This window comes from Tupaia chinensis, unplaced genomic scaffold, assembly GCF_000334495.1.
Source record: "Tupaia chinensis unplaced genomic scaffold, TupChi_1.0 Scaffold000263_1, whole genome shotgun sequence".
Lineage (NCBI taxonomy): Eukaryota > Metazoa > Chordata > Mammalia > Scandentia > Tupaiidae > Tupaia > Tupaia belangeri.
In genome coordinates, this window is record NW_006159743.1 from 1,920,381 (window position 1) to 1,933,422 (window position 13,042).

Consider the following 13,042-nt stretch of genomic DNA (forward strand, 5'->3'; position numbering starts at 1 on the left):
GCCCAACCAGCCATGTTCAGCATGCACTGTGCCAGCCAGGCCTCTCTTGCTTCTCTTCAACCTTCCACTGCTTTTCGTGTGCACATTTCCTGCCCTGCTATGCTTTGTTACTCACAGAACCGAGTCCTCCTAAGAGGCAGGAAAGCTGAATTATTCTTTGGTGCTGACCTTTAACTCTCTCAGCAAATTGTAGTAGCTCAGAAATAAGTATTCTCTTTGATAGACATCGCCAGGTAATACATTCATTTAGTTGTAGTAAAAATAAGGTATCCAGATAAACTACAAGTCTCCAATCTCTATATTTTTTAAACCAAATTTTATATTTTTTTGGTATAAATCTGTTCAATCAACACTATTAAGGAACATAGCCACATGGTTACAGAAGCGGGAAACCTAAAGTCTTGCTTAACCTCTCCCTCTATCTTACCCCGTGCAGCCCATTTGCTCCCAAGTCCCTGCAGAGTTCTCCTGACTCTTTTCTACTACCGCTTCTTCTTCTTTTTTAAGAGAGGTTTTTGCTATAGGGTGCATGCACTCACCAGAGAGTCAGAGAGATAGAAAGCAAGAAATCACCCCCCAGCAGAGATGGCCACACTGCAATCTCTTCTCCATTCTCTTCTAGTGATTTTGGGTATGCATGTAAATATGCCCGGAGTGCTTTAAGTCACCAGGTCGAGGACTCGAACCACAATTGACTAGGTGAGAATCCAGCATTATAACCATTACGCCATCTGCTGGTCCCCCGCTACCCCTTTTTTAACTTAGGTCCATGCTCGTTCTCATCTGTAATGCTGCAAAATGCCAAGTGGCCCCTGTGATTGTGGACTGGTACCCGGCCAGCCACCCTTCACATAGCTGTCAATGGGCTTCCTAAAAGCAAATCTGACCACGTCTCTGCTTGAAGTCCTGTGATAGTTCCTTTCAGTATCGAGTTCAAACCCTGCAGCTGAACTCACAAAATCCTTCATGACCTGGCTGTCACCTACCTTTCTAGGTTCACTTCTGCTGTTTCTCACATCTCCTGAAGCTTCAGCAATACCAACCTACTTGCAGCATCAAACTTTCCATGCTGCTTCATGTCCTTGTACGTATCTGTGCTCTTTCACTGGCCTGAGATGCCCTTGTGCCTCCCTTCTTTTCCTAGCTATTTACTGATTGTTCTTAAAACTTAGCCCAGGACCAGCTGGGGATATGGTGGTTAGGGCAGCTAGATCCCATGTGGCTGACTGTGGCTTGAGTCCTGGCCCAGAAGCTTGAAAAACGTATCGGTGCTCATGCGTGTATGCCCAAAGTTCTGAGAGGCGAATGGAGGATCATGGATTGTGGGTGTGGCCACCCAACCCAGGGGGATGATTTCTCAATTTCCCCATCTCTTTTCCTTTCTCTGTCTCTCACCCCAAACACATAGGCCCTGTAGCAAATACACACACAAACAAAAACTAGAACCTGCCTCAAAAGCAAATCAGAGAAGCCTCCTGGGCTCTGTGCTCCCAGTACCCAGTCTCTGCCCTTCCCACATAACTGTGAGCTCCTTGAGGGTAGGAACGGTGTTCTGTTTGTGCTCTTATTTTCAAACTCTGGCACAGGACCTGGTATGCATTCAGGAACTGCTGAAAGACTGAGGGTAAGTTGATCTGTGTGCGCAGCCTGAAGTTTACACAGAGCTCAATGCCAACCATATGGCAAACTTAACACTCTAAATAGTGAAAAAGTGACCAAAGCTTTAGGAAGATTTGTGATTATAATGCAATGGTGTGTTTAGCCTCTTTGACACAATACAAGGGGCAGTGACCACTCCGCTGGCTGCCGGTGCTGTCTGATGAACCCAGATTAACCAAAAGGCCCTTCTCCTTCATCTCACAAGGAGAAGTGGAAACCTCAGCTTCAGAAAAAAATTAATCTGCCTTCCCTCCTTTGTCAATCTCTAAAAAAATGTTCGAAGGGTTCTGTTAGTAAAAACCATGTGTAATTAAAGGAAATTGCCAACTGACAGAAGTTGTCAGCTCAATCCCACGCGTGTGGCTCCCAGCCTCGCCCTGCTGAGAGTAGCGAGTCAGATTCTTTCTCGGGGGAAGCTCCCCCACTCAGAAGCCTCCCCTGTCCAGGAAGGGGCCTGATTGCACACTTTAACTTTCTTCATGTATGTTTAGAATATATATTTGATATAATTATTAATATATTAATTTATAATATATATATGTTATATAGTATATAAAAAAATATATATGTAATTCGCATAGTGCACATGTGCTCTCTGGATTGACAGAGAGGGAGAGAGAGATTAAAAGTGAGAAAGCATCCCCCTCCCTTGAGAGATGGTCACGCTAAATCTCCTCCCCCATCTCTCCTTCTGGGATTTTGGGCATGTATGTACATGCACCCAACACACCAGATTGGGGATTCAAACCCTGCAGTCAGTAATGTGGGATCCAGTCACCTTAACCACCATGACACATCATGGCCTGGCTCCTCACCCTTTTTTTTGTTTGTTTGCCATAGGGCACATGTGCTAGCCAGAGACAGTAAGAGGGAAAGTGAGAAATCACCCCTTGGGGGTGTGGTGATGCCATAATCCCTTCTCTTCCATTCTTCTGGAATTTTGGCTACGCACACACACATTCAGCTTGAATTTCAAGCTGCCGGGTCTGGGACTCACACTGTGGTCAGTCACGTGGGAGTCCAGTGCCGTAACCAACACTCTACCTTCTGGCCCCTCCCTTTCTTTTTTTTTTTTCCTTCCTTCTTTTCCTAGAGATTCTTTTGCCTTAGGGTGCTTGCACACGCCAGAGACAGAGACAGTGAGAGGGAAAGTGAGAAGTCATTCCCCCAGGGGGGATGCCACGCCAAAATCCCTTTTCCTCCACTCTCTTCCCAGGATTATGGACACGCACCCACATGCACATGGCATGATTTTCAAACCCAAAGGTCCAGGACTCCAATGGCCATGTTGGAGTCCAGCAACTTAATTGCTACATCATAGGTGCCCCCCCCCTTTCTTTTTAAAGGCAGAATGTGGGGTGGAAGTTCTCCTTAGGCACTTCCTAGGGAGCCCATCAGCCTCCCCTACTCTGGCTTTTTCTCTGCATGTACCAATCCTCCATTTCCCTTACCTACCAATCCACAGCTTGGCCTTCTTCATTTTTGCATGATATTGTTGCTGCGCTCAGGATCCCAAAAAGGCCAAGGGAGAGCAGAGCAAGGGTTATTCTTAGAAGTCTTACTGCCATTTTCTATCCGTCTCCTTTATGGCATTTCCATGCCATAGCAGGAAATGTTCCCTGTAAACTGTGGAGTCTGAGTTTCAAGCCTCTCTCAGGCTGTGGTGGCTTGGCTGCTTGGTTCCATTTGCCTCTGTTGTTTGCTGTTCGGGCATTTTCAGATGGCGATGAATCCCATGTAATCGTGTGATTCTGTCACAACATGCCAGCGTGACTCCGGAACCCTTTGTGCTGAATTGTTCACTGGTTTGTAAAGTCATCAAAAAGTTCTGAAGAGAAAAAAGGATATATGGTTAACCCTTTGGAGTGAATATTGTATAGTGCGAATTTGCAGACAGGGGAATTCTGTACTGATAGCTAGATGTTAAATTAAGTATGTTTCGTGTTTTTCTCTTGCAGTTGACTCTCCGTGAGTCATGGCAAATACATGTGGTCACATACTAAATAGAAATGCCAAAATCTTACGTCTTAGTAATCATTTGAATCTGTCACTTATCATAATCTCTATTTTAAGGTAATAGTTGCTAAACGGTACCTCAAATGGGGTGCTTCAGAGTAAGAGCAAATCCAACTGTATTTTAACAAAGATGTTTACGTAGCCTCTCCACCTCCCCGGTGTTAGCCACTCAACGCGGTGCTTTACTTTAAAGAGACTTTGCTGTCCAATTGACGGTTGTGCAATCAGGTAAACATATTGATTGCCCACTTTCCAGATTAAATAAAAAATGTTAGAAGCATCTGTTTTGCCCAAACTATTCTTTCTCGTTCTTGAAACTGAATCTGAAGTTGAAAGGCAAGGAACAATGGCCCATTACTATAACGACTATAAAAAGGTGAGTCCAATCTCTTTTTGGAGGAGAGTAGTAGATAGACATGAGGAAACAATGTCTTTAAATGCATTATATTTTTTATCAATTATGAAAGACACTGTTAGGCCAACATTTGGTCTGGTCTTTAAGGTGGCTGTATCCCTCATGGCCAACTGGCATGTTTGAGTTCTGGACCCAGCAGCTTGAAAGACATGCTGGGCACCTGCACGTGCATGCATGCCCATAATTCCAGAAGGCAGGAGAGATGGAGAAGAGATTGCAGGGTGAGCATTCCCCATGGGATGTGCTTTATCCCTCTCTCTTAGACTCTGTTTCTTGCTAGCAAAATGAAAAAAAGAACAACAGCAAAAAAGAAAAAAGAGAAGAAAAGAAAAACATTGCCATACTTGTTTTCAGTTATGTAGCTAAAGGTAGTTTGTAGCATAGGATATAAAATAATTCCTGTTTTCATCCCTCATTAAATAGTAATATTGTAATAGTAAATGATTCATAAATGTTGCTGAAGGTTCTGCCTTTCTTTCTTTCTTTCTTTCTTTTTTTTTCTTTCTTTTTTCTTTTTTTTTGAGAGTATTTTTTGCCATAGGGTGCATGTGCTAGCCGGAGAGGCAGAGAGAGGCAGAGAGAAAGAAAGTGAGAAATAACCCCCTAGGGGGGATAGTAATGTTGTAATCCCTTCTCCTCCATTCTCCTCTTGGGATTTCAGGCAAAAACACACACACGCCCAGTGTGAGTTTCAAACCACTAATCTGACTCTAACCACAGTTGACCATGTGGGAGTCCAGTGCCTCAATGACTATGCTGTCTGCTATTCTGTAAACCTGAGTCTGTTTTATGAGTGAGTGAGGAACATTTGGGACATCATATTTGCTAAGTCCAATTTTATTTCATGATCTCAACACTATTAGTTTTTTTAAGTTTTTTTTTTTTTTTCAGATGCACACTTTCAGTAAGCTTTCTTATCTCCTATTGTTGTTTACTTGACCATGCTAGTCATCGGTCAGCAACCTTCCTGTGCAATCACTACTGTGTTCAGCACAGTACCAGATATGGGGATTTCTACTTTTTATATTTGCTTATTATTTTAGATTTTTGTAAACTATCATACTGTAAACTTGACCTTTTTCTTTTGGAGTACTGTTCTAGGAATTACAGCACATGGATAGATTCACATCCCCACCACGTAATTGGGATACAAAACAGTTGTCAGCCCCACGCCATATATAGTCACCCCTCCCGACCAGGTCTAGGGATTTCAACATTGCCCTAACGCCTAGATTCCAGATTTTGTGTGTCTGAATTTTCATTAAAAACAGCAAAGCAATGTTGTGAAAAGGTGAAGAAAAACGCAAAGTGGATAGAATGTTTTTCACAATACCTGGTTTTGAAACCCAAGTAGTCTAATATTATGAAAGCCAGTGCTTCTTCACAACTTGGTGACCTCTTAAAAGTAGAATATGGGTACCAGCAGATGGCATAATGGTTACGTTGGACTCCCATGTAGTCGACTGCGGTTTGAGTCTCACACCTGGTAGGTTAAAACTCATGCTGGATGCATGTGTGTGCATGCCCAAAATCCCAAGAGGAACATGGAAAAGAGATTATGGCATGGTCATAATCACCCTCTGAGAGATGGTTTCTTGCTTTCTTTCTGTCTGTCTCTCTGTCTCTCTGATGAGCACACACACCCTCTAGCAAAAATCCCTTAAAAAAAAAAAGTAAAAGAAAACACCTTCATTGGAACTTGGCCAACTATAGTGTACAAGGAAAAGTTCTTCATTTGGTAATAGGCTTCTCATTTCATGTCTGAAGATTGCATTTATTCATCCCATATATTCTGGAAACTATCCATCAAGCATTGCTTTTTCCACATTCTCTTTATCATATATCCCTAGTAGGTTTTTTTATCTTTCATATGTTCTAGCTACTTGTGTTTCTACTTTAACCCTTGATCCCTCATTTGGATCCATCTTCCAGCAGACCACACCAGGCATAGAATTCATTGACACATTTACAGAATATAATTATTTCTTAACTCCCTTTAATTCTCTCTTTGACAACATTAGTCTTCTGCTTAATCTATGTCTTCCAAATAACCAATTCTTTCTTTTTTTTAATTGGAAAAGTCTTTTGTTTGATAATTGTAAATTAACAGATTACAGTTATGTATATTTTAATTCTTTCCTGAGTTGTGTTTAATCTGGTTTTAAATCCATTTATTAGCACATTTCTAGAAGTTCTATTGGATTTCTAAAACTTAGTCTTTTTCATGGCTTCTTATTTCTTGCTCATATACTTCATCTTCTCTTTTATTTCTGTAAAACTATTAAATAGAATCCTATACTGCATAATGAGGTTCCAATCAGTGACAGACCATATATCTGAATATCTTATATATCCCATAAGATGATAGTGGAGGTAAAAAGTTCCTCGTGCCTAGTGAGGATAATGTTGCAGCTGATATGGCGTCACAGTGTATCACGCACATGTTGATGGTGATGGTGGTGTAAACAAATCTACTGCACTGCCAGTTGTGTTAAAGTATAGCACGCACAAGTCTTCATAGTGCATAATACTTGATAATGGCAGTAAACAACTGTTACTGATTTATACCTATGAGTATTATTCTATTGAATACTTTTAAGTATTATTTTAGAGTGTACTCAACTACTTATTATCTCACCATAAAACATCGTGCTCTGTAACACTGGCAGCACCCCCATAGATCTCATGTTCACCTTCATTGCATCGTTTTCTCTTGTGCTTGATTTAATCTCATGTTGTTTTTGTTCATTGTGTTCCTTCCAGTGGGACAAAATGTGGAGATGGAAGACAGGGATATTGATGATCCTAGGTGAATATGTGTGGTGGTATTTTTGTTTTTAACAAAAATGTTTAAAAGATTTTTTTTTTAATTAAAAAAAAGGAAGTTTATAGAGTAGGGCGTTAAGAAAGAAAATATTTGTACATCTATATGATATGTTCATATTTTACGTGCTATTGTAAAAAAGTCAAATGCATTTTTAAAAAAACTTAAAAATACTATAGAATAAAAAAGTCACGGTAAGCCAAGATAAATTTACTACTAAAAAAAAAATAATATTTTTTTCTTTGAACACAAATTTAGTGTAGCCCAAGGATGTGCGCATGAAGCCTAGAGTAGGGGACAGTCACGTCTTAGGCCTTTACATTCTCTCACCACTCACTGACTCACCCAGAGCAACTTCCAGTCGTGCAAGCTCCATTCATAATAAACATCCTTTACCTGGTATATATCTCATCTTTATTACTGTATTTTATGGTATCTTTTCTGTATTTAGATACACAAATACTATTGAGTTTAAATTTCCTATGCATTTGGTGCAGTAGCATGCTGCATAGGTTTGCAGCCCAGAAGCAATAGGCTATACACCGTGTAGCCGAGATGTGAGAGAGTACCGAGATTGTACGTACACACCTGGATGGTTTGTCAGACAATGGACACTTGCCTAACACTGCATTTCTCAGAATGTATTACCAACATCTAAATGACACATGATTTTATATTCTTTTATATGACAGCTTTGCAGGTCAGACTTTTTGCTACCTCTTCTGCAATGCTTTCTCATGCTACCTTGCTATTGTGTGTGTTTTTGATTTTTGGTCATGAGTTCATGTTTGTTGAAGCTTTAAATGTGAGAATTTTTAAAGACTGAGATAAATTTTTTTTTTTTTTTTTTTAATCCAGACCCTGGTTTATGATGATTTCCACAGAGTTCAGTCATCTTGTCAGGATTCATGGAGTCAGAGTGCTGCCTTTATTTAAAAAAAAAAAATGTTTTTAAGTACAGTGTACATACTAAAAAATTTATTTAAGTTCAGCTTTATTTTTGTGCAGATTTTTATAATACTGTTGATAGATTGAGCAAAATCTAGAATGTGACAGACTGAAGGAAAAAAATGATGAACTTGTTGTGGAAGGTGAGAGGACATGAATTATTTTGATTAAAAGGGATGAGACAAATGAATGACTCACGTATTTGTGGAATAAAGAAGTGCTCATAAGAAACATAGTTAAGGGCTGGCCCCATAGCTCAGTGGTTAAGTTCTGTGCATAGAAAACCATTCATGTAGTTGACCACAGTTCAAATCCCAGCCCTAGCATCTTGAAAATCATGCCTGACATGTGTGTGTATATGCTCAAAATCCTGATGGGAATGGAGAAATGGAGGAAAAAAGGATGCCCCACTGGTACTTTTGTTCTCTCTCTGGCAAACTCACACACCCACACCAATTCTCTTATGTATTCCCTGGTTCATTCCTACTCACCCTTCAGGTTGCTTTGAGAGGTTCATTCCTACTCATACTTCAGGTTGCTTTGAGAACGCCAATTCTCCCTAGAAGTCCTCTTTGATCACACCCAATCTGTTTAGCTGCAATATATTCCCGAAGCTCACTATATTTTTCCAATTATACTAATTATCACAATGTGTTACTAATTCCTTGGTGACTTTTATAAGCCTTCTTTTCAAAAGCAGAGGTCAGAAAAGTCCTGTCAGAAAACCTGGTCCACTGCCTGTTTTTGTAAGTAAAGTTTTATTGAAACACACCCACACCAATTCACTTGTGTTACCTGTAGCTGCTTTTATGCTATACTGGCAAAACTGAGTAGTTGCAGCAGAGTGCCTGCAGCCTGAAAAACTGTAATATCAATTGCTCGATTCTTTGCAGAAGTTCTAGTGTATGATGTCTGTGAGGGCAGAATAGTGCCTGCCATGTTCATCTTTGTATTGCCAGCACATTCTGCAGTGCTCATCACCTAGAAGGAGCTAAATAAACAGAGGTGAATGTGCGGAATGAATGAAAATGGCTTCAGAGATTTCTATTCTGGAGACATGGAAAATTTAGAAGAAATTAAGTCTAATCAGAGAAATAAATAAAAGTATGTAAAACTCCATTTAAAAAATCTATTATAGAGGGACCAACATGTGGCATGGTGGTTAAGGTGCTTATACTTCCACATGGCTGACCACAGTTCGAGTCCCAGATCTGGCGACTTGAAACTCACACCAGGCACGTGTGCGTGTGTGTGTGTCTAAAACCCCAGGAGAAGAGTAGAGGAGAAGGGATTGTGGTGTGGCCATCGCCCATGTGGGATGATTTCTCACTTCTCCTCTCATTGTCTCTCTCTCTCTGGCAAGTGTATGCACCCTTTGGCAAAACGAAAACAATACGAAAGAAATAAAGTCAGTATTTATGAATCAGGGAGACAGCTAGGTATGATGAAAGAATCAAGCAGCCCTATGTCCGAGCCTGGCTCTGCCTCTTGCTGACTGTGTGGTTTTGACTAAATGATTTAACTTCACTGTTCCTTCAGCTTTCTTTAAAGGTGAGACTCACAATCTCCACCTTCACAGATTATGCCCAAGGTATGGCCAGATGCTATGCTATGTGTATAGTCCCTGGCATGTAACCGGTGCTCATTAAAAGTGAGTTCTTTCCCACTTTCCTTTTCTTTTTTTTTTTTTTTCTTTTTTTGGAGAGGTTTTTTTGCTATAGGGTGTGTGCGCTCGCCAGAAAGACAGAGAGAGAGAGACAGAAAGTGAGAAATCACCCCCCCCAGGGGGGGATGGCCATGCTGCAATCCCTTCTCCTCCATTCTCCTCTTGGGATCTTGGGCACACACGCACATGCACCTGGCGTGAGTTTAAGCCACCGGGTCTGGGACTCGAACCGCAGTTGACTACGTGGGAGTCTAGCAACCTAGCCATTACACTAACTGCTGGTCTCCGACTTTCCTTTTCTTCTACAACAAAGTTATTTCTTTTTTCTTTCAGATAAACTAAAAATAGGCTTTGGGTGATGAGGTTTTAAATGACTACAAATAAGCTGGCATTAATTGTATTTTCAATGGCCCTTATCCAAATAAATGTCAATATTCAACTCAAATGAGCACCCTGTTGTTGAAGGCAGGAAGTTGAACTTTCATCCTGCCCAAAGGGCAACCATCCTTTAATTCTCCCCTTTCTTCACAACTTAAACATCCTCATCGTAAACACAAAACTCACCTGTGCTTAGAATCCCCCACATTTAAAACGAATGTGTGTGTAGTGACTATGAGGTAGTAGGAAAGATCATGTCATCTGAGAGCACATGGATCGGGCTCCTATCCTTCCTCTGTCACCTAGTAACAATGTGACCTTGGGAGGTATGTTACCTTAGTGTCTTCCTTCATCAAACCTGGATTATAGTACTTCACAGAGTTCTTGTAATGAATTAGAAGAAATAATATATGCAGATATCCTGGCCTGTATCAAATTCTTAATAAATGATTGCTGCTATTATTTTTGTTTATAATACTTTCACATTAAGAAATAGGAAACAGATGTTTTGTTGTTGTTATTCATGTGTTTTTATAAGCCAGAGGGCGTGTACACTTGCCTGAAAGAGAGAGGAAAAAAGCACCACCTAGGGCTGGGGACATGGTTATGCCACAATCCCTTTTCTTCCATTTCTCCATTCCGTTTGGATTTTGGGCATACATGCACATCTGCAAAGTGTGTTTCTCAAGCTGCTGGATCTTGAATTGAACTACATGGCAGGCCATGTGGGATCTGGCTTCCTTAACTATCAGGCCATGGGACCAACCTGTTCAACAGACATCTTTTCATGTATGCGTTTCAGTTAAATTTTCTTTCATTCACATTTCTGGAGGCCTCCTCAATTCTTTATGGTGGGGCTTTTTGCTCCTAGTCTTAAAAGCTCCTCTAGGGGGCCAATAATAAGCCACTATACAGTTTGATGCAATGTGACAGTTTCTACTGGATATCAACCTTTCCCCATCTAGTGTTTAGTAGCTCTTAGGCAGCTAAGAAAAATCCAGCTGCCTTCAAGATTATTTTTTCACCATTATTGTTCTTATCATTATGTATTGTTACATATCCACCAATGCAATACATTTTTTTTTTTGGAGAGATTTTCGCTATAGGACGCGTGCACTCGCCAGACAGACAGAGAGAGACATAGAGACCGCGAGAAATCACCCCCCAGAGGGGATGGTCACGCCGCAATCCCTTCTCCTCCATTCTCCTCTCGGGATCTAGGGCACACACACACACGTGCCCGGCGTGAGTTTTAAGCCACCAGGTCCGGGATGTGAACCGCGGTCGACTACGTGGGAGTCCAGCGACATAGCCATTACGCTAACTGCTGGTTTCCTCCACCAATGCAATATTAAGATTGTTCATAGGAGTGCTTGTTTTCCTCATGTGAGTTCACCACTTTTCTCCAAATTCTTTTTGTTTATGAATGCCTAAGAAAAGAGGTAAAGGAGAAACCTCGGCAGAGAATCAGAAGAACTTCTCCAGAACATTCTAAAAACAGAGAGGCTGTTTCTGTGAATAATTCCTTCTGTCACAGCATGTTACAACTGAATTGATATTTGTACACACGTGAGAAGTCCTGAATGGCTAGCATTTTTGTATTTCTCTCAATTATCCAATGTAGAGACAATACTTATAGAAACTCTTCTAAGACATGAAAAAATTTGTCATTTTAAGATTTAAATTTATAGGGAACCAGCAGTTGGCATAATGGCTATGTTGCTGGACTCCCATGTAGTCGACCGTGGTTCACGTCCCGGACCCGGTGGCTTAAAACTCACGCCGGGCGCGTGTGCGTGCGTGCCCAAGATCCCGAGAGGAAAGTGGAGGAGAAGGGATTGTGGCATGACCATCCCCCCCGGGGGGTGATTTTTCGCTTTCTGTCTCTATGTCTCTCTCTGTCTGTCTGGCGAGCGCACGTGCCCTATAGCGAAAAAACCTCTCCAAAAAAAAAAAAAAAAACTTTAAATTTATAAAAAATTTCCCCTCCTCTCTTCTAACCTTTTCCCAATAGATTTCCTCTTATTAAAATCTACATATATGAAAACACAGTTGGTAAACACACCCATGCCAAATCAAAATTCAGATTCATATTTAAGTATTAGAAAAATCTAAAATTAAAAACAACAGTAACCTTAAATAAAGCTTTTTCTTTACCAGAGAATAGAGAAATGTGATGTTTGAAATATGACATAATGGAATCAAAATCTAAAAGAGCTCACAGAAGCTATTAAAATGAAGGAGTGCTGTGCAGAAAATAAATGAGTGTATGAGAGCGTTTTAAAGAGTTGCAAACTGCCACAATATTATAGTATTTAATAATACAGAGACCCATGGGTGATTTCATAAGGATTTTTATTTTCTGAGAATAATTTTGAGCTCACAAGTGAGACAATTATACCCCTTTTCTTTTCCTTGGAGGGGCAGTTGAAGGGCAAATGCAGACTGACGTAAACATGGTCTTCTTCTACCTCTCCACTTCATCTTACAATTTGAAAATATAAACCTGAAACTAAATTGATATTTATATCTCGAGTAATGTCTTTACTACTAAAATTAAAATGATCTACATTTTCTGAAGTAATCTAAAAAATGAGGAAGCTTGTTCTTTGGGGGCATCAATTTATGGTAACTTATGAAGCACTATTGAGAGCTGTGGGGAATGCAGAGATGGCTTGATCTTGCTTTTACAACATTGCTATCTGGGCCCAGCTGCGGTAGCACAGAATGGACACTGCTGCTTGGTAGGTTAAAGCTATATGGGAGGCCCAGGTTTTATTCTTGCTCACCCTAAAAACCTGGGCACTGTGACACACACCTATGGTCCCAGCTACTTAGAAGGCTGAGGCAGGATGATTGTGACATAGTAAGGCCCTGTTTCAAAAACCAGAACAGATTAAAAAAAAAAAAGCCACACACACACACACACACACACACACACAGTCATAGATATTGGGAATACTAGTACATGTACACAAACAAAAATAATAAATGAAGAAAATAATCTCAATAACTAATAACTGCTCCACCTATCGTGCACTGGGAGTTCAATGGCAAGAGGCATTTTTCCCTGCTGGGAGCATCAGGGGGGCTTTACTGGGGAGGTCCAGTCGGGATGAGTCTCCTACATGGGCAG

At 40.7% G+C, this 13,042-nt stretch overlaps 2 protein-coding genes across 5 annotated transcripts in view; one reads left to right on the top strand and one right to left on the bottom strand.

The window, feature by feature from the left end:
- The window catches only part of DNASE2B (deoxyribonuclease 2 beta), an 18,733-nt gene extending 14,888 nt beyond the window's left edge, over window positions 1–3,845 (bottom strand). For 2 of the 4 annotated variants that reach the window (XM_027772269.1, XM_006149463.3), the window contains exons 1-2: window positions 3,754–3,845; window positions 3,115–3,487 (exon numbers count right to left, since the gene is read on the bottom strand). In XM_027772269.1, coding sequence (XP_027628070.1) covers window positions 3,115–3,227 — 113 coding nt within the window. In that variant the 5' untranslated portion in view covers window positions 3,228–3,487; window positions 3,754–3,845. Of the gene's footprint in view, window positions 1–3,110; window positions 3,488–3,683 lie in introns of all 4 variants that reach the window. The other 2 variants (XM_006149466.3, XM_014588179.2) reach the window with 2 other exon arrangements.
- A 94-nt stretch (window positions 3,846–3,939) lies between these two features.
- The window catches only part of LOC102500418 (uricase), a 41,281-nt gene continuing 32,178 nt past the window's right edge, over window positions 3,940–13,042 (top strand). The window contains exon 1 of the mRNA XM_006149462.3: window positions 3,940–4,051. Within this exon, the coding sequence (XP_006149524.2) occupies window positions 3,944–4,051 (108 nt within the window). The 5' untranslated portion in view covers window positions 3,940–3,943. The remainder of the gene's footprint in view (window positions 4,052–13,042) is intronic.